General features: G+C 33.7%; 1 protein-coding gene across 5 annotated transcripts in view; it reads left to right on the top strand.

The window, feature by feature from the left end:
- Positions 1–20,910, top strand: part of scrib (scribble planar cell polarity protein) — a 214,732-nt gene that overhangs the window by 152,533 nt on the left and 41,289 nt on the right. For 4 of the 5 annotated variants that reach the window (XM_089098677.1, XM_089098679.1, XM_089098678.1 and 1 more), the window contains 2 exons: positions 7,007–7,210; positions 11,549–11,755. In XM_089098677.1, coding sequence (XP_088954803.1) covers positions 7,007–7,210; positions 11,549–11,755 — 411 coding nt within the window. Of the gene's footprint in view, positions 1–7,006; positions 7,211–11,548; positions 11,756–15,695; positions 15,965–20,910 lie in introns of those variants that run through there. The other variant, XM_089098681.1, reaches the window with a different exon arrangement.

Raw genomic sequence — 20,910 nt, 5'->3', positions numbered from 1 at the left:
ATAAATTCATTTGTATTTTATCAAAATGGTGTAAACAGTAAGTTTTCCAATGTGATTACATATAACTTATTTTTCATAAATCTTCGATGGTACAATAATAAGCATACTAGCGGTAATGATAGCTGGCATTCATCAAGATTGGCAATAAAAATGCAGTTTTTAGCGGAATTAACATAAAAAAGTTTTTATTTCAATTAAGTTTTGTTTTTCAATTAAAAAAGCCACTAGAACTTTTAATATCCGTTCGGATGAGCCCTCTTGTGACATGCTAGGACCGCTGGGTCGATGCGATCACCCCTGGGAAAAAATAAAAATAAACACGCATCCGTGATCTATCTTCTGGCAAAAAATACAAAATTCCATATTTTTGCAGATAGGAGCTTGAAACCTCTACAGGAAGAGTCTCTTAAGAGCTGAATCTGATAGTGTGATTTTCATTAAGATTCTATGACTTTTATGGGGTGTTTCCCCCTTTTTTTCAAATATAAGGCAACTTTTCTCAGGCTCGTAACTTTTAATGGCTAAGACTAAACTTGATGAAACTTATATATTTAAATCATCATAAAAATCCAATTCTTTAGATGTGTATTGGTATTTAAAATTCCGTTCTTTAGAGTTTCTGTTATTACTGAGACGACTCGCTCTTACTATACAGTTCGTTACCACAAACTGTTTGATTACTTCAATTACTATGGGCTACAGTTCGTTCCTTAATGTAACCAAGGGACAGAAAGTTTCCTATACAGGGGTTTCGGACAAGGCGGTTCTAATGGTGTACTTTTTGTTTTGATCTGACTCCTCTTTTAGGAGCAATGGGTTTTTATATTTCTTAACATTGGACGTGATCGTCTCTTACTAGGTTGCTAGCTACCGCTGCAACCCGGATAATTTTCTTTAAAATGAGCCATTGAACAACTCTACGATGTTCCAGTGCCAAGCTATCTGTGGAAAAGAAAAAGGAAAAAAATACCGTTTATACAATATATCTTCAAATAAAGATGCCGTTTATCAGGAAGCTAACTCAGTCCAATATATGCAATGGGACCGCTGCATAATAATCTGACTAGGTTTCAGCTGTATTCAATGACCGAGCCTTTATGTACTCTATCTTATGATTATGACGTCATTGATGAATATTTTACATGAAAAATGAAATTTTTCGTAAAAAATTGATTCTGTTAAAAAAAAATTAATTACAAATGGCACTCGATTTAGAAATTTCATTTAAAATGAGCCATTGAACAACTCTACGATGTTCTAGTGCCAAGCTATCTGTGGAAAAGAAGAAAAAAATAGAAAAAAATGCCTGTTAGGCAGAATGCTGTAGTAGCTGCCACTTTTCTTGATTTTCAAGCCAATATATTTCCTTTGCTGTTCAAGCCAAGGGACAGAAAGTTTCCTATACACGGGTTTCGGATAAGGCGGTTCTAATTGTGACTTTTTGTTTTGATCTGACTCTATTTTTAGGAGTTATGGGTTATTATATTTCTTAACATTGGACGTGATCGTCTCTTACTAGCTTGCTAGCTACCGCTGCAACCCGGATTTAGCGAAAAACAAAAGCTAAAATCAGATTTCATTTTGATTCAGTTTCTAAAGCCCACATTACATGTACATGGTTTCCTAGCACAAAAGTGTATTGGTCTAAAACTGCAATACTGGGGTGGGGGGTGTTTTAAGCAACCTTAATGCGTCTGGACTATGTTTGCCACCCTAAAAGAGCGTCAGTAAAGTTTAAAACGAAATGTATTTCGTAATGGGAAAAATACACAAAGTATTAGATACGTGGTCAAATGAGTCTGCTTTAAAATTCTAAGATCATTCAACATTATTCAACAGATCATCCATAATATCTAAGAGTTTCAAGAAAGTCCACCTAGACAGAAAAAGAATGAAAAATACAGTAGAAAAGAAAATACCTGCATCGACAACATTCTCCTTTTCTGGTTGGAATTCAAGCAGATAATCCTTAAATAAAGTTTGTATGCTCTGTAGTGTTGAGAATAGGATTTTAGGTGTATCTCTCAAATCTTCCTTGGAAACTGATTTAAACTTGTCATTGAACGTGCCAAATTGAGCTTGAATGTATAAGAAACAATCCTTTAAAAACGTTTTCATCCTCTGAAAATCAGCCTTCAACAAGTTTTTGAAATCATTCATGGGTTCTTCATGGTTACTTTGTGAGTTATTTATTGATGAAGACTCTATGCAAACTCCCCTGAGCACAATAAATACCATGAAGCAAAATATTATTCGGGAAAATGAGCTCATTATTCGTTGGACAGATATTTAAACAGATTGACGTAACGAGTAACTTTAAGCAAAAGGGAAGCCAAACTAATTTCAAATTTGTCTGGTATTTTTCTGATTTGAATTAAAAAAAACTAACATTACTACTCAGACACCATAAATATTTTTGCAGTTTGAAATTAAATAAAATTATTTTATATAAAATTTTCAGGAATTATTCTAGTGTTCCATAACTATGTCTACAAACTTCTTATAATGGTAATAGCTCTTTGTAAAAACATTGATTTTATTTTAAACTTGAGGGAGAAAACCCTTCAAAAATAACTGTATTTTTAAATTGATATAAAAATTACAAATAAGAAAAAGCCTATGGCTTTTTCTTATTAGGAATAGTAAGAGACAAACCTCAGAGAGTCAGGTAGCAAAATAAGTCTAATATGTGCCATGGTTTGTTCTTTAATAGGTTTCAGCCATTTTTGCAGCCATGATACCGATGAAAGTTACATAATCCTTATTTATATTTCAGTTAACATAGGCTAGATGTGGTTCTTTCATCGATTATCGATTAAAAATCGATTTGATAATCGATTCGAAATGCTGAATTCTGACTGAAACCCTAGAAATATTTTTGTTTTTCATATAATATTAATTTTCTGACAAATGAACTGTATATTTTACAAGTTTAAAAAAATTTACCGTAACAATCATCACTTTCAATTCACGCTGGGGTTGCATATTCTTTATAAAACTTGACAAAGTTTACACAATAACTTGAAACCATGAACTGAGAATTATAGAGTTTCAAAGTTTTGTATAATATTTTTTCCCATGCATCATTAGAAAATCTGTTAGCAGTTATGGGCTATTGTTTTGTTAATATGGGACGTTTTCATCTCTTACTAGGTTACCACCGCTGTGACCATGCTGCAAATCTCACCAAATTATCTTACAGTAATGATCCCTTTTTTGGGATTCTTTTTAATGATCCAAAAAGCTATCTTTTTTGCTTCATTTTTCATTTGTCCTTAGGGGATTTTTCCCACGCATTTTTCTTTATCCGCTTTTTGGATTCATTCATTATCTTGTGTAATTTCGCAAGACGTTATGTATACCAAAAACTTTCTTTCCAGCTATCCTCCATGAATTATTTCTGCTTTTACATTGTTATTTAACTCAGTAATAACAAGACATTTTTCCATTGCATATACCCTGAAATATGTAAATTATGCATTAACATAGGTTATAAGGTACTCTTGCATTATATGGGCCTTTCTAAAAAGTCAAGTTTGGTTAATGTTAATGAAATAAAATAAAATAGGATGAATGTATAATAGTTTAAACAAATTTGGGGCTATATATTTGCGCATTAGGGGGTGGGTGGGGGGGGGGGAGAGTGGCCGGTAAACCATAGCATATATTAAATACGGAACTTAACCTAACCTAGGTTAAGTCCCCCCCCCTAAACCCCTAAAAACAACAGTTTAAATATCGCATACGCAATAAAAGCCACGCTATCATGGTATTACTCTATAGCGGTTAGCCCGTCAAAAATGGGTTTTTCGTTACTGGTTTCCTTGTAAAGGCCCATATAATGCAAGAGTACCGGTTATAACCTACGGCTATGATGTTATTCATCACTTTATATACGAAAATACTTTTTCGTTAATCATAAAGATACAGTATGGTGTAATTTCCTTTTAAATGAGCCACGAAACATCTCTCACATTTTTTCAAAGGTAATTACAAACAGGAATTGGCTGCATTCACCTTTTACTCCATTTTCGTATAAAAGATCGTGGTTGCGTCTATAGCTGCAACCTAATAAAACATTGCAGTTATAATCGTGATTGCAGCTATAGCTGCAACTACGATCTTTTATACGAAAATGCAGTTTTTCGTAAGAAATTGGTTCTATTAAAAAAAAAAATTATAATTACAAAAGGCATTAGATGTAGCAATCACCATTAAAATGAGCCATGAAACATTTTTCTATGATATTCTGGTAACCTGCTAGCCCTGGTAGAAAGAAAAGAGACACGTAAGTGCAACCCATACAAGGAAATACATTTTCTTTGTTAATCAAGCTGGAGAGCTTTAAATATTTTTTATAGGGTTGTCGACAATGCTGAGTCTTATATTTCATTTTTTATTTGAATTTGAGGCCATTTTTGTGTGGTTTTAATCTTTTTTTCGAATTATCTTATTTTTTAACAACAATTTTTTCTGTTTAAGATTAACCAATATAAATGTTACCACTCCCGAATCAGTGTTAGATGACAGTCTTTTCTCATTGGGCAGTTTTTTTTTTTTTTTTTTTTTTTTTTTTTTTTTTTTTTTTCTCTCAAGAAAAAGTTTTTAATTTTTGGTTTACTATGGGCTCCGGTAAAAATACAAATAGAATTATATGTAAAATAACTTAGTCTTGTCTATACTATGGTTCAAAACAATTCAATTCACATCGTCAAGGAGAGTCATTATTATTTTTTTTTTTTTTTTTTTAAAGAATATTAGCGTATTGTGTAAAGATCTAATTAAACGGTTTCTTGCGAAACAATGGCGAAACAATGGTTTTCTAATATGCATATATCTATTTTTCTAAACAATGAGAATTCAAATAATGATTCATGGTCAGTTTGTCAAAGTATGGCCTAGAATCACATATCAAAATATAAGAATATAAAAATGGCATTTTGAAAAATATAGTCTTAAAATGGCCTATTCGTTTACAGATGTAGCGGAGAAAAAATATGTTCCATTATATTTCCAGAAAGGCGTAAGACGTTCTTTATGGATAACCACCATCTTATGCTCTTTCGTGTCACAAAAGAATCAAAGTAACACAGAAATTTAATTAAATCTTAAAATGTCACAAATAACATTTTCTTTTTAAAAAATCAGGCAAATTTTCTTAATCACGTAGCTTTTGATGGGTGAAACTAAAATTAATGAATCTTATATTTAGAATCACTTCTTATTAAGCGAGTCGTTTCGTATTTATGCTTCGTTAACACGAACTGTTTGATCGAACTGCTGAAAACATGCTTTTCCTAATTTTTGAAGCAAGTTTTGATTTTTGAAGCAAGTGTTAGAAATCGAACTTGCTTCAAAAATCAAATATCTTCGTAAAGACTGCAGTATGAAAAGACACCAAAAATGCAGCTGTTTTACTTTTAATTTCCGTTCGAATGAGCCCTCATGCCACATTCTAGGACCACCGGCTGGATACGATCATCCCTGGGGAAAAGAAAGAAATAAATACGCATCCGTGATCTTTCTTCTGGCACAAAATACAAAATTTCACATTTTTGCAGATAGGAGCTTGAATCCTCTACAGTAAGGTTCTCGGATGCGCTGAATCTGATGGTGGGATTTTCATTAAGATTCTACGAATTTTAGGGGTTGTTTCCCCCTTTTTTGAAAATAAGGCAAATTTTCTCAGGCGCGTAAATTTTGATGGGTAAAACTAAACTTGATGAAACTTAAATATTTAAAATCAGGATAGAAATCCGATTCTTTTTATGTATCTATTGGTATCAAATTCTTTTTTTAGAGTTTTGGTTACTATTGAGACGAGTCACTCTTACTATAAAGTTCGTTACCACGAACTGTTTGAAAGAGTGATTTTATCTAAATTTATTAGTGGTTGGGCAAAGAAAGTATTTTCCCCTATTCCTATCCCACCCTGGCTATTCTGATCAAACCTCACAGTCTCGATCTCGATTTTCTCCCAATTTTGATATACCAGTACTTTATATTTACTCATATTCGTAATATGAGTGGGATGTTGGCCCCCTCTGTTTATTGTTGTATTAAGCCACATTAATTTTAGTTTTAGGACCTTCTTATTTTTTGTATTTAGTTATTTTAAAATGTTCTCTAAAAAAAATCTGTGCAAAGAAAAGTAAAGGGCCATATTAAAACCTACAACAGGCAGAAATAAAGTCATATAATAATTCAAACTTAAAACGAATAGAACTTACTATGAATAAAAAATATCTGCTGACACCCTAGAGTGGCGTAACGTCTACGGTGTGTCGAAGATGATCCTAAGATCTGATTTTTATAGCTTAACAAACCTTCAGTTTTAGCTTACTAACGTTTTTCAACGTCACATTTACAACCTATTATGTTAAAAAATAATGGTATTTGCCTAATTGAAGAAATGATAGGACAAGAACAGCATTTTCCTCAATTCTGATACCACCTTACAGCTATATTATCAATATATTTTATAAACACTTAGTTAGGGCCCGAGGACAGTAGTAAAAATTAATTTATGGCCTTTTTAAGCTTGATATCTGTTTACCTTCTTGTAAACTTTGTTTTATGTAAGTAAAATATGTATTTGTTCTTTAAAATATATTCTAAAACCTCTAAGTTGAAATCATAATGTTTTCTGGCCTTTAATGAGTAACTGGTGCATCCAAATAGGCTGCACATTGATCAACAGTGTGTTTATAGACAGTGATTAATCTTTAACCCTCGTCTCTTTTTGTCGTTTTCTTTTTTAGTAAGCTTAATGACCAATATATAGTTGATAGAAAAATGTATTTACTCGAATGATTCCATCTGCACTTTCAGTGATTTATTTGCATTTTTTCTATTTTTGGATCCCTTTTCTCTGTCAAATTAGTTGTTCTAGTTTGTTTCTTTTCTCCTTTTTTCTTTAAGTGCTCCGTCTTGTGGTGTCTTGATTTGACGGATTTTTCAATAAATATATAAATAAATATTCACCAGTTGAATTTTTACTATTCAGGTTGGAATGCGAATAATAGAAGTGAATAGCAACACTCTTCTTGGGGCCTCTCATCAAGAAGCGGTTCAAGCTCTTCGCAATGCTGGTGACACCATCCGACTCCTCGTATGTGACGGCTATGACCAGAGCGTAGTGGAAAAGTTACAAGATGAAGGCAGAATACCGAGACCTCAATCAAGTATTGATAAAGAATTTTCCCCACCTGTGAGTGATTTTTTCTCATACTGTTTTTTCTTAATATTCCCCTGTCAAAACTTTTAAAGGGCATTTTTGCATAAATTTAGGATTAAAGTACCTAGGACAATGAAAATTAAATCTGATTTTTCAAATTAGTTTGGAACTTCCACAACCATATATATCTTTAAAAATTAGGAGCTTAATTTAAATTTCGGGAATTGTTGCTTTGTATTCTTTGTGCATTTACGTTAAGAAATTTGACAGTAGTGGGGACCAAATTAAAAAAAAAAGAAACGTGGGTTAAAAAATCAGCAAAAAAGGCTTAGCTTTCCCTTGAAAGGGTCGTAGCTTTCCTTTGAAAAGGCTGTTGGAATCTACAGATAGTTAATATTTGAATTTTTAGGGATGAATAGGGTTTTCATAATCAAATAATTAGTTCTACTTATTTAGTTCTATGGTTCAATGTGCCAACACTGAAAAAAATTGACAGTGTCCCAAAAACTTCATGATCTAGAAACAACAAAAGAAAAATCTTAGAAAATCGTTGTTTCCAGGTATGGATAGACATAAGATACCCATCTTAAGGGGAGGGGGAGGGTTATCAGACACCCCCCCGAGGGGCAATTTTTTTTTTTTTTTTTAATTGGATGCCCTTACTACTTTAAAAAGCAGATATTGTTTCTATTTTTCACTTCCGTAGGCCGAGAGCAAGGAAAATTTATTGTCATGGAAACTTTTAATTTTCACCGCATTTTAAGGAAAACTTTCAAGGAAATGAATTTTCAAGAAAATCCTCCGAGGCATGTTTTAGTTTGAAAAGAGTGACCATGACTGACTAAAAAATGTCAAAAAAACGGTGGCAAAAAATGTCAAAAAATGGTGGCAAAAAATGTCAAAAAAACGGTGGCGAAAAATTTCAAAAAATCCTCGTTGTCCAGTGCTTAACAGATAATCTTGTGGATTTCAAATCATGCTTCTTAGTAAGCAATAATTAAAAAATTTGGTTTCTTCGTAGGTGAGTTTTCCTTCTCAGAGATCTCACGAGACCAGGACAGCCTTCACTGGATTCCGGTTTAAATGTTTAAACCGGAATGTGTATCCGCAGCCGGATTCCGGTTACACCGAAATTATAATAAAAAAAAATGAACAGCAAATGAAACCGATAATGCAAAACCACAGAGGGGTTTTGTCACGTAAAAACAGGACTGGAAAACTTTCGATCTACAGCAAAACTGAAGAAGTAGATTCAAGAAGCTGTAATTGACTTGAAGTTGTAGTTGTTGTAGAAGTTGCAGTTGAAGAAGACTGTAATTGAAGTTGAAGTTGAATAACGATGAAATCTTTCATTTATCTTGTACTCATAACTCTGTTTGAGGGAGATGCTAAAATTCACCCAAACAGCCAATAAAATTGCACCATATCCAAGGAGAATGATGATGGGGTAGATTTTAAGGTTCCTCATATTTGAATACATAACACACGATTCTACTAGTTATATCTACAGGGAGAGTCCTTTTTTATGGATTCAAAATCAGGTTTTCCCGATTCATTAGGAGATGGTCTTTTGAGGTTATATGTGAAACTTTGAATTTTGGTGAATCTTGAAGATAAAATATGAAGAGACTTTTTAGGAAACCCTTCATTTAAAAGAAACATACAACAAAATAAATAATCCAGCCAAGAAGCAGAGTTTGTACCTGGAGTGGGAAACACTATATTAGCAGAGCATAAAGAAGAGAAGAAAAAAAGGACAAAAAAAGAGACGATTAAAGCACAAAAGGAGAAGATAAAAGGGCAACTGTAGTCTAGTCTAAAGAAGAGAAGATAAAAAGGACAAAAAAAGAGACGATTAAAGTACAAAAGGAGAAGATAAAAGGGCAACTGTAGTCTAGTCTAAAGAAGAGAAGATAAAAAGGACAAAAAAAGAGACGATTAAAGTACAAAAGGAGAAGATAAAAGGGCAACTGTAGTACTGTAGTCTAGAGGCGGGACCTGACCATAGCTATACACCACAAAAACCAACTAATAAGTCTCTAAATTAAAAAAAAATCAATTCGAATATAATAATATCATATTTTTTTAAAAATAGACCAATTAATAGATATTTTATTACCTAAAGTATCTTAAGCTTTAACCTCCCCCCCCCCAATAAATAAAGTTTTCATCTGGTTGCAACGGCACGAGGAGCATGAAGACCTCTCAAGTAAAAATGCTTTTGACTGGTATTATGAGAAAATTGGATATTGTAGAAAATGCACCCGAAAATAGAGTAATTGATGATTATGGATAGAGTAATAGAGTAAATAAAGTAATTGAAATGGAAAGGGACAGAAAGTCATTGTTGGGACATAAGGTGTCGAATCGACGTTTCAGTTGCTGCTTCAACTGAATAAACATTAATGTGTAAAAATTCTTATGAACAGGTGTGGTAGAATTTTAATTTGTTCCTAAACAGTTTGTACAGTCTTTAACTGAATAACTAGATAGTACTCAACTAGATTTTCTGAATAGCTCTAATAGAATGTACATGTATGGGAAATGTACCAATCCATTCAGATGCACAATTTGAGTGTATATTGTGTATCTTTTGTGCAAGGGTTCCCTGGGACATGCAATTTATTTAAGTGTTTGACAAGGGAAAAAATGATGAGGAACACTGTTTTATTCTAGTGATGAACAGAAGTAGTCTATAGAAACAGCAGATTATCGGAACAAAAAAAATAGTCGAAGTGGACGAGAAAGTTGTAACTGAGTTTGGAGCGGGAAACATAAACGAATGAAGTAATAAGGGAAAACGAGCTCATGTAATGACGTCTATGGGGGGATTGTTTTCACAAGTCTCGCCGAAGTTCTTATACAAATGGTAGGAGTATTGACTGGCATTTGCGGTACTCAGCCAAGTAAAATAAGTCTTAAAGGAGAGTTAAGTCCCCTGGCGGAACAAATAGACTTAAAACCGATTGCTTTTCCTGTTCGAGCTGAGTGGCTTTCGAGAAGACTCACAAAGAAGTAGGATGTAGATACTGCAGATGTCATCACTAAAATGCTCGTTATGAAAGTTCTGAGCTTTTTGAAATTAATCTTTAACCTCAGAGAGGGCTAATAATCACATCTTGTATCATTTTGCATTTATACTTAAATATGTCACTCCTGGGGTCGGTGGAGGGGGTTGATGAATAAAGTCCCCATCAGAAAATGTTAGTATCCTTTTAATATTGGGAAGTCTTGAGTCTTGATTAGTACTGGTACTAGAAGTACAAATCAGTAATTCAACACAGTAGAGAGAAGAAGACGGTTTATATCCCCACAAGATATCCTAATATGAATAAGTGAAACCACATTCAGTTTTGAAAATTAATTTTTGGAAAATTAGTCCTTCAAATAAAAATCATGACTTATAACACAGTAGGAAGTAGAAGGGGTAGTTATACCTCCGTATGGTAACTAAATAAGAATGAATGTGAAAAGGCGATATTATGAGCATTAAGAATTGGAAACAAAACTATTCTAAAAACAGCTCATCTTTAAAAAAAGTGAGTCATCTTTCATTTTTATGACGACACTTCCACCCAACCTGCTGCCCTTAAACTATATTTATAGGAATTCTTTTGTTGAACAAACGCTATTCTTGGTATTCTATTCTATTTTTCTATTCTAACTTATTTTATTAAATTTTTACAAACGCTATTTCTTTATTTTCTTATCAAGTCCTTTTCGTTTTTTTGTGTCATCTTCGTTTTTTGTGACATTTTCGTCTTCATTCGCTTATTATTCACTTCGTTTTTATTCGCTTATGTCCTCTTGTTTTTATTCGCTTACGTCCTCTTGTTTTTATTCGCTTATGTACTCTTGTTTTTATTCGCTTATTTTGTCCACTTCGCTTTCAATTTTACGACGTTTATATGTAGAAACGCTTTACAAACGCTATTTCTTTTCTCAAAGTTTTCATTTCTTCAAAGTTTTCTTTTTCTTCCTTTTTTGCTTTTTTCTCTTTCTTTATTCTTTTTCTTTTCTTCAAAGTTTTCTCAAAGTTTTTATAAACGCTATTTCTTTTCTTTTGTTATTAAGTCCTCTTCGTTTTTTGTGTCATCTTCGTTTTTATTCGCTTATTAATTGCTTCGTTTTTATTCGCTTATTATGTCCACTTCGCTTTTTTAACGTTCAATTTTACGACGTTTATATGTAGAAGTTCCTTTGCCTAAGTTTCAGATCCGATGAACCCTAAGTACGATATTTTTATTCGATGTTTAATATGATGTTTCTTCTTTTTTTGGCATTTTGTGGGGGATAAAAAAAGTTCACCCACAGACCTTCTTTAGTTTTGACACCGACATCCCTAAATAATCTCCTATATTTTTTCTATAGAATTCCCCTACAAGTATGATTTCCAATGGTCCAGATCAAAGACTAGGCCTTCAAGAGCAGAATGAAACATCAGAAAAAGTCCTTGGAGCTGTCCAGGCAGCAGAAGCACTTCTCCCCAAGTCGCCTGGACCGAATCGTCCCCCTGAATGTAAAACTACGACCATTGTCATGTCTAAGCACACTCTTGCTCCTCAAACTTCTAGTACGGTACGTCGAATTTTAGCTTTTTTGTTCCTTTTTTATGATTGTCCAGCATTCTGTCATGGCTATTTCTAACAGGGTTACCACCTATGTGCTCTTTTAGCACTTTCATTATATGTAGCACTGTAGCACGTGCTCAGTATTGCTGCTTATAGCACGAAAGTGCTATTTTAGCACTATTACAGTCAATTTATTTGCTGTAGCACCGAAAATCGCTGTTTAGCACGCAAATTTGGGCAATTGTATCACTTTAGGAACTGACCGTGGTGGCAACCCTGTTCCCCAGTAGCGTAATCACGTAATCGTGTTTTGGACGCGAGTTTGGCCACTCTAGACTGCACCTAAAATTGATTTTACGGCAAACCTTTAAAAACGCCGCGATTTTATCTCTAACGGTGACACTTTTTAACAAAATTTAATTTTTGGTGGGCGCTAACTCATTTGTTATTATTTAACACAACATGTACACGTTTTTTCCATTCCTTTCCTTTTGCCCACTATATGAATGATTAATTATTAAAGAAAGTATAGTCCGAGATGCGATTACTTACACTGTTGCACGCTTGGTTGTGTTTGATGTGCATTTTATTGATCTACTTAAAGAGGTTGAGTTCACAATCCTGTCTTACCCTGTGGACACTAAGTGGTAAGTTACAGCAGCCTGTATGTTTTCAATGAGGGTAAATTTGTTTTTGTATGTACTGAACTGCCCCTTTGGACAGTCTTGAGTCAGGCCCTTAGGCTGCCCAGATTGCTATGTTCCTATGTATGTTGTAAAGTTTTTTTGAATAAACAAAAATTAAATTGAATTAAAAGTTTTTTTTCTACCTCGTCTTTGATGGCAACCTTGTGAAAAAGTTTTCTCGTGCCATTTTTTATTAGTATTTATTGATATATAGAGAAAAGATTTGTTTTCGTTTTTTTTATCCACAATAAAAAAAAATAGAATCGATTAGTAAAATATTCATTTTCGGAATGCTACCAAATGTAGCATTCCGGCAAGAATTACATCTTTTGCCACATTGGTAATGAAAGGTGCAAAAGAGGGGCAAATAATACCCGAAAAAGAACATTATTTGATGCCAATAGACGCTCACTCAATGGAAGATGCGTAGATAGCGTGAAAAGCGGTCATACAATGTAGCTGGCTGAATGTTGGCAAGCGAACACTAACATACCGACGCAGTTTATGCAAATATTTCACTTTTTATAAGAAATTAAGTGACTTTTTTGTGTTGCAACCTAGCGTTGTCTATTGGTGTAGTGTATTGTGGAATAATCCAAGTTGCAAAACTTAAGCAACTTGCGGTGGTTTTGTTTATTTGGATGAAATGTATGTGGAAATTGCACATGAAGGATATGGAGCATGGATTGCATGTTAAACCTACCCCCTTGCATGGTGAGCTACCCTACCTTTTTTTGTTTTTACCCTTGTTTTCTTTCTTTTTAATTTTAAATGATAGGAGTTGAATTTTTTTTCGTAAATTAAATCCTACGCCATTTGATCGAACATTTAGTTTTGTTTTGATCAAGTTTTTTAGAAAATAAATATATTTGATAAGTAAATAAATATATTTAATAAATAAATAAATATATTAAAAAACAATTATTAAATAAACAAATTGACAAAAGTTTTAAATTTTTGAAACCACTCTGTTTAAGCACTAGTGAAGACTTTTTTTCCTTTTTTTTTAAGGGAAATAGATATATTTTTATATACTTTAAGAAAACGGTTAATTTCCTGAGACATACTTTTGGTAATAGGGCACAGCAGAAATTTTTAAGTTCCTCTTTCAAATAAATTGTGACCATGTTATTTTTTTATTTCAATTTGTATTGTAATGCCCATGATATAAGATCATATATGTCTTTGGTATAAAATCGTTTTTGCCAAAAGGGACAATAACTATTATACTGTTTCACACTTTTGTCAAAAGGGGGCAATGGTGAGTTGTGTGGACATCTACATTTCTCCAAAGGTAAAAAAGTAGTAAAGATAAAATAACAAAGACAAAAAAACAGATAAAGTACCTATTTATCTTTCTCTTCCTGTACACCTAAATTATCATATTCATCACTTACTTTTGAATGAATTGCTACTGCTAATTAAAAATGACATTCTGCTTTGTTTTATCGTTTTTCTTTTACTGTCAAAATACTGAGCTTTTTCCTTGAATGTACTCATCATTTGACTGACCTCAAATAGTAAGCTAGGTGTAAATGTGTGACCATTCCACTACACAAGGAGATATGTTAAGAAAACAATTCTTGCTTCATAATATACAAAATAATCCTAATTAACACATTTTCCAGGGGGAAAACCTTTATCTTCAGTTCTTTCACTGTATTTCCAGTTTTACAATCACATTTTTCAATATTTACGTCGATTGTCCAAGTCTTAAAAATCGTTTTTAAAACAAACACCCAAGAGCCATCTAGCTAATCTAACTTAACCATATTTATCAATATTTGCCTTTTATGTAGATAGCTTGTTTTCGGTAGATAGCAGTGATGGTGTTCAACTTTCACATATGGACTCTTTGAAAACGGATAAATGCTGTCAAATCTGTTTATTTTTCATAATTTTGTTAAAGAAAAATTGTATAACAGTGAAAGAAGTGATGATAAAGGTTCTCCCATTGCAAAATATGTCTACTAGGATTATTTTGCATATGATGAAGTAAGAATTGTTTTCTTAACGTGTCATTTATGTAGTGGAATGGTCGTACATTTACACCGTAAGCTGTACGAAAAATATGGTTCGATCCCATTTTCTAACGCTTTAAGAAAAGAAAGGGTAAGATGGTAAGACGACGTTTTAAGGATGACATCTTATGTCATCCATTGACCAGATGAAACGTAATTTCATCGGGGCCTTGGCCAGATGAAACGCAAATATAAAGCAGGTTACCCCAAAAGGCGGAAGGGGGTCATAAACAAGGATTTGAAGGAAATCGTGACTCTATGGGTGGGAGTGAAGATTGGGGTGGAGGAGGAGCGTACGTAGCTGTGTTGGACTCAGGTAGCTTGATGCTGCGGTGAATTCTTAATAGTAGACGTAGTATTGGTTGTTTCCAACTACTTTTCACCAAGCTATCATTAGAATGCATCTTAAAATTTTACATGCCCAACTTTTACAAAAATGTGGAACAGTAAAATATAGTTTTTTCCTACAGACTTGGCGTAAAATCAGGTGTTATTCTGGCTTAATATTTATTATTGAGGCTTCAAAATACGGCTCGCAATCGATCTTTTTAAGGCCACAGCTGTGCCATGTCATATTCAGGCTTGTTCGAATCCAAAATATTTCTGGATGGCTGACTATATTTTCAGTTTTTCAGCTTTATTCAGTGGAGTCATAATTCTATATATTATTTTTCACAATTATAACTTGAGTATGGAATGCAGGGGGACTATTTTTTTTAATTGCCTGATTTGTATAGCCCCCGGACCCACTCACTTGCTTCACCAACCAGGAACATATGATTTCAAACAGACCTGAAGATGGCATGGTACATGTCCTGCTAAAATCGTTGGTTGTGAACCGTATTTAAAGCCCAGATCAAAGAGTATGGGCAACTTATTAGAGTCGAAACTAGTCGACTAAAAACTATCAACTCCATGTAGTGTTTGACGACTCTTAGCATTTTTTCAAGCTTTGTATTCGTTTTTCTGTCGTCGACATAAGACACTTATAACTACTCTAATTTTTCTAATTACATTATTTAAATTATTTATTCTTATTATTACACTGAAAAAAGGCCAAGTGTCGCCAAATGCTAGATGGCGTTGTTAGTTTTTTTGTCAACGCTAGCGCCAGTTCCCACTTTTAGAAGTTACCCATACTCTTTGGCTCAAATATCAATAGCCAAGGTAAGTTGGCTATTGTTGTCTTTTGTATATTTGTTCATTCTTCTTCTTCGAGACTTCCTTATATTACTTTTAGGGTGTCACCGCAATGTAAGTTATTCATCAGATTTGATAAAGATTCCTTTGAAATGGGACCAAAAAATGGAGGAGAAAAAATGGGTTTTCTCTATTGGAATCACTTGCCTATACTTTTCCGGATGGACATTTTAAATATTCAGAATCGAACAGCTCTGTCAACCTCATGTGGGCGAAGATCTCTTCCTATTTTTTATATATTAGTTTTAACATGTATTTTAAAATTTTCTTTCGCCTGCCTCTGTTCCTTTGTTATACAGTGTAATAATAAAGATTATCCTTTTTGCGTTTTCTTTTAGATTTGAAGTGGAGTGTAGTGTATTTTAGTCAAGAGTGGAGTGGAGCGTAGTTTATGTAGTGGATTTGGAGTGAAATGTATTTATTTTTGTGTGCGTGTCACCAAACAAATAAATTATAAATAGAATTGTTAATAAAATTATATTCAACCATTAAATAAAATTAACGAAATCAATAAGAGTTCCAAATAGGGATAGGTCCTTTTATTAGACAGTGAAACAAAAATATAAACAAATACTCTAAATATTTCGATGACACAGTCGGTCATCATCATCAGTAGAGTTACTGAAACATCAAAATTAAAACAAACTGAATTTATACTAAACAAAATAATCACTTCAGGTTCTAAGCAAGTTACCGGTCCATGGACCGGTAACACTACTGATGATGATGACCGACTGTGTCATCGAAATATTTAGAGTATTTGTTTATATTTTTGTTTCACTGTCTAATAAAAGAACCTATCCCTGTTTGGAACTCTTATTGATTTCGTCATAGAAAAGGCAGTGTGGTCATGGAAAAAAAAATACTAAAAAAAAATGTATAAAAAAATATGAAACAATAAAAAAACATTAAATAAAATTATTTAATGGTTTCTATAAGTATGCTAACCCGAAATGGCGGCTTCATGCTCTACATTTTCTTAATGTTGTTTTTCTGTTTTATTTGTCGTTTTTTTTTTGGTATAATGTTTACAGTTTTTTTCGCTTTTATTTAGTAAATTACATGTTCTGGGTGTTGACTTTTACGATGCATGTTTGGAAAGTAAGATCCCTTTTTATTATGCTCTGTGGTTGCGCTGCGATTGTAGTTCTGCCCACAAGTGACAGTTACTCAGTGTCAAGCAGAATGAAATGTCACCGTTGTAAGTGCTGAATTTTATTAAGCACTTACTATAAATTTACTAAAATTTTATTAAGTGCTTAATTTTATTTTCCTGACTAGGGTTTCGGCCATGTCGATTCTAATGGTGTAGGGGTTTTTTGGGGTTTCAAGCTATTTTTCGAAATTCCCTTAAATTAGTTTTCAAAATAAAATTTTACTATTAAGATCAATTTAGATAATAGTTACAATTCCTGAATCAGCTCGAAATGGCTTTTTTATTTTATTTTTTGTGCGTTTTTTGATTTTTGGTTACTATGGGCCGTGGTTTGTTCCTAATTAGGTTGCGATGGTTCAGCTGATAGAAAATCCCGCCGGTTAACTCGATCGGTGATTGATTTTTTGAATGTAAGAAATATTAAAGTAATTGACATTTACTGATATATTTGTGAAGTTTGTGAAGAAAAGGTGATGAATCTTTGGTTGCTTATGATGCCTCTGAAACCAAACAGTAATCGATAGAATGGTGGCGCGCTTTTCTTCCCGCAAAAGTTAAACCCAAACAATACTTTGTACATCAGAATTTCATGTCGACAGTGTTTTGGGACAGAAATGGCAATTTGCTGACTGATTTTTCGCCGTGAGGTCCAACAATGGATAAAGAAGTGTATTGCGATGTATCTATGGAAATGGGCCGCCCAGTATAGAGCAGGTTATGAAGAATGCTCACAAAAGGCGTTGTTGTCATTCTTGACAACGCCATGAGGTCCAACAATGGATAGAGAAGTGTATTGCGATTTATCTATCGAAATGGGCCGCCCAGTACAGAGCAGGTTATGAAGAATGCTCACAAAAGGCGTTGTTGTCATTCTTGACAACGCCGTGAGGTCCAACAATGGATAGAGAAGTGTATTGCGATTTATCGATCGAAATGGGCTGCCCAGTACAGAGCAGGTTATGAAGAATGCTCACAAAACGCGTTGTTGTCATTCTTAACAAAGCCGTGAGTTCCAACAATTGATAAAGAAGTGTATTGCGATTTATCTATGGAAATGGGCCGCCCAGTACAGAGCAGGTTATGAAGAATGCTCACGAAAAGCATTGTTGTCATTCTTAACAACGTCGTGAGGTCCAACAATGGATAAAGAAGTGTATTGCGATTTATCTATCGAAATGGGCCGCCCAGTACAGAGCAGGTTATGAAGAATGCTCACAAAATGCGTTGTTGTCATTCTTAACAACGCCGTGAGGTCCAACAATGGATAAAGAAGTGTATTGCGATGTATCTATGGAAATGGGCCGCCCAGTACAGAGCAGGTTATGAAGAATGCTCACGAAAAGCATTGTTGTCATTCTTAACAACGCCGTGAGGTCCAACAATGGATAAAGAAGTGTATTGCGATTTATCTATCGAAATGGGCCGCCCAGTACAGAGCAGGTTATGAAGAATGCTCACAAAAAGCATTGTTGTCATTCTTAACAATGCCCGACACACAGCCCTCACCTCGCTCCTTGTGATTTTAGGCACTTGAAGAAGCGTCCAGGCGTCTGAAGAAGGTATGCTACATGTTTTTCAGAGGAATTGTCTAAAAATTGTTATGGACATCCGTTTGAATGACTGGCTTTGAGTTAGTAAAGAGTGAAGCTTCTAACAAATCGGGATTGAGGAGTATAATCAGCTATGGTGGCTTCAGACCGCTTGCTATTGCAATGAACTGTTAGTAGTTGCAGTATTGTTCGCTATACGGATTTAGAATTTCGTGAAATATATTTGTTGTCCATGTTTATTGTATTTCGCATAGTAAAATGAACTGGCAGATTTTTATTGATTTTATAAAAAAAAAAAGCAAAAAACAATGCATTCAATCCTGGTATCCTAACACAGTAAACTTATAATCTTGAATGATATTTGCTTGGATTTAGTTTACTGTAATATTAAACTATCCTTCAGTGTTGCCAGTTATAAGTATAAGACAGTATAGATATAAAAGCGAAAATGTGCCAAAAGCACTTCTCGAATGAAAATGTGCATTTCATCAAACAAATTCGCTTTAAAAAAAATCGCCAATTTGGAGAATTCAATGCATAAATACCCTTTCAAATGATTTAAATGTATCCTATTTGGTAGCAATGCCCTCTACTTGTTCATTACTACTTGACCTGGCTTACAATATTATTTTCTATTATTGTGTTTCTATGTGTTTATTTTTGATGTTATCAATTTTTGCATGTATCCGCTTAACGGTCCGAATTCAAAATACAATTACTTCTATATACAAACTTTTTTCCTGCATAAATGATGTTCGTGCTGCATCGATTGGTAACATCTGCGTAATCATAAAGTTGCAAACAGTGTGTGCTATTGAATGTTCCCCTGGAATTGCGTGTGCTAGGGCATTGACACTTTGGCAGAAACTGGGATTATACCAGTGTCTCATTTCCTTAAAAAAGAATGTAAAACAAAAACCAATAGATAATATTTATTTTGTATCTATTTATTGTTCTTGAAATTCAAACTTCAAGGTGCGAAAGTGGAGGAGATTTTGGGTTAAATAAGTGGAGGCTGAAAAATAGAAGAGACTTAAATGTAGTAGATATATAGAGAGTCTGGTATTATTAAGGGCCTCAGCCTCAACGTGCACAAATGCACAAAGTATTCTGTTAAAGTGTTCTGTTATGTGTCTCTTTAAATTTAAAACCTATTGAACTTGAAATTTCAGTTGTTATTCAGCCTTGCCTCTTAAAACTGCTATTGCTCAAAACTCGTTTATTGTTGTGTATTATATATTTTTCATTTGATTTAGATTATATCTAACATAGTGTATGCATCACCATAACGAAGGGTGCTGAGGGGGGTCGGGGCAACTCCCCTCCTCCAGAGTGACTGATTGTAGCATACCGGACATTTTTTTGAAGTGCTGCATAATCAAGGCTGATTCACGGGGGGGGGGGTTGAACCACGTCCCTACGAAATGTTTGCCTGGCTCGTAAAAACGTGGCAAAAACTCGTATATTTTCTCTTTCTTATGTGTTAAAAAAAAAAAAAAAAAAAAAAAAAAAAAAAAAAAAACATTGTAGCCCCCTTCTCCTCCGAAACAAAAACCTGGATACGGCCCTGGGTATAATAGAAGCTTTTGTCGTCTTTGGTACTGGAGACTTTTCTTGTCTTAAGTTTTGCAGTTGAATTAAGTGGCATGCATGATAGATTCATTGACGGTACATCCCCCCTTCCTGAAATCGAATAAATTTTAATTGAATTTAATCCCTGCTGTCTTGAATTGAATGCCTCAAGAATGTTATTTTTTCTGCTGCATTGATTGTTAACATCAGCAGAAATCGTAAAATATCCTACACTCTGCTATTAGTCGCATGCAATCTCAGTCTTTTAAACTACAGCTGCTCAAGAACTATTTATTGATGTGAACTATGCCTTGTGTATTTTATATCTTTGTAATTATAGTAGTGTATGAGTATGTTTTTTTTTTTTTTTTTTTTTTTTTTTTTTTTTTTAGATGGGGTATAATAGAGGTTTTTGTAGCTTTTGCTACTGCAGATTTATCTTGTCTTTAGTTTCTAATTGAAATACGTCGCATACATGGGAGATTCCTTGGAGCCACATGCCTTATCCCCTTAATTATTAGTTCCACTAACCTCCGTATAAGATATGAATTTCAGTTCACTGGAAATAAGTTTTGTTTCTTTAAATATGCTTCAAAGCATGTTAAATTTATATTACTAGTTACGTTAAACTTGCAATTTACTTTCTGTCACTCTTTTGTTGAGTCTAGTCGTATTAGAGTTGTTTGAGCCTGAGTAATAGAAGTGATAGTTACTAAGATTACGAATAGTTCATTACTTAAGAGAAAGACAATCGCATTTAATTAGTGAAGTAACATGTGAATAACCCCGAGTTCTGAATTACTGTAATAATCAGTAATTTTTAATTTGTAAATTAACATTAACGGAGAAATAAAAAACTGTGTTTGCTAGGTAAGTTCATTTTTGTAGATCGGCTTAATTTAACATAATGAATGAAGGGCCATTAAGTGACTCTGCATAGGCTGAGCCACCTTATTCTAAACCCCTTTTACCGTCAT

The sequence above is a fragment of the Artemia sp. Qi Xiang Cuo genome, chromosome 13, assembly GCF_049724085.1.
Source record: "Artemia sp. Qi Xiang Cuo chromosome 13, ASM4972408v1, whole genome shotgun sequence".
NCBI lineage: Eukaryota > Metazoa > Arthropoda > Branchiopoda > Anostraca > Artemiidae > Artemia > Artemia sp. Qi Xiang Cuo.
Note: the sequence above shows the minus strand (reverse complement) of the source record. Positions and strands in the feature narration are given on the sequence as shown.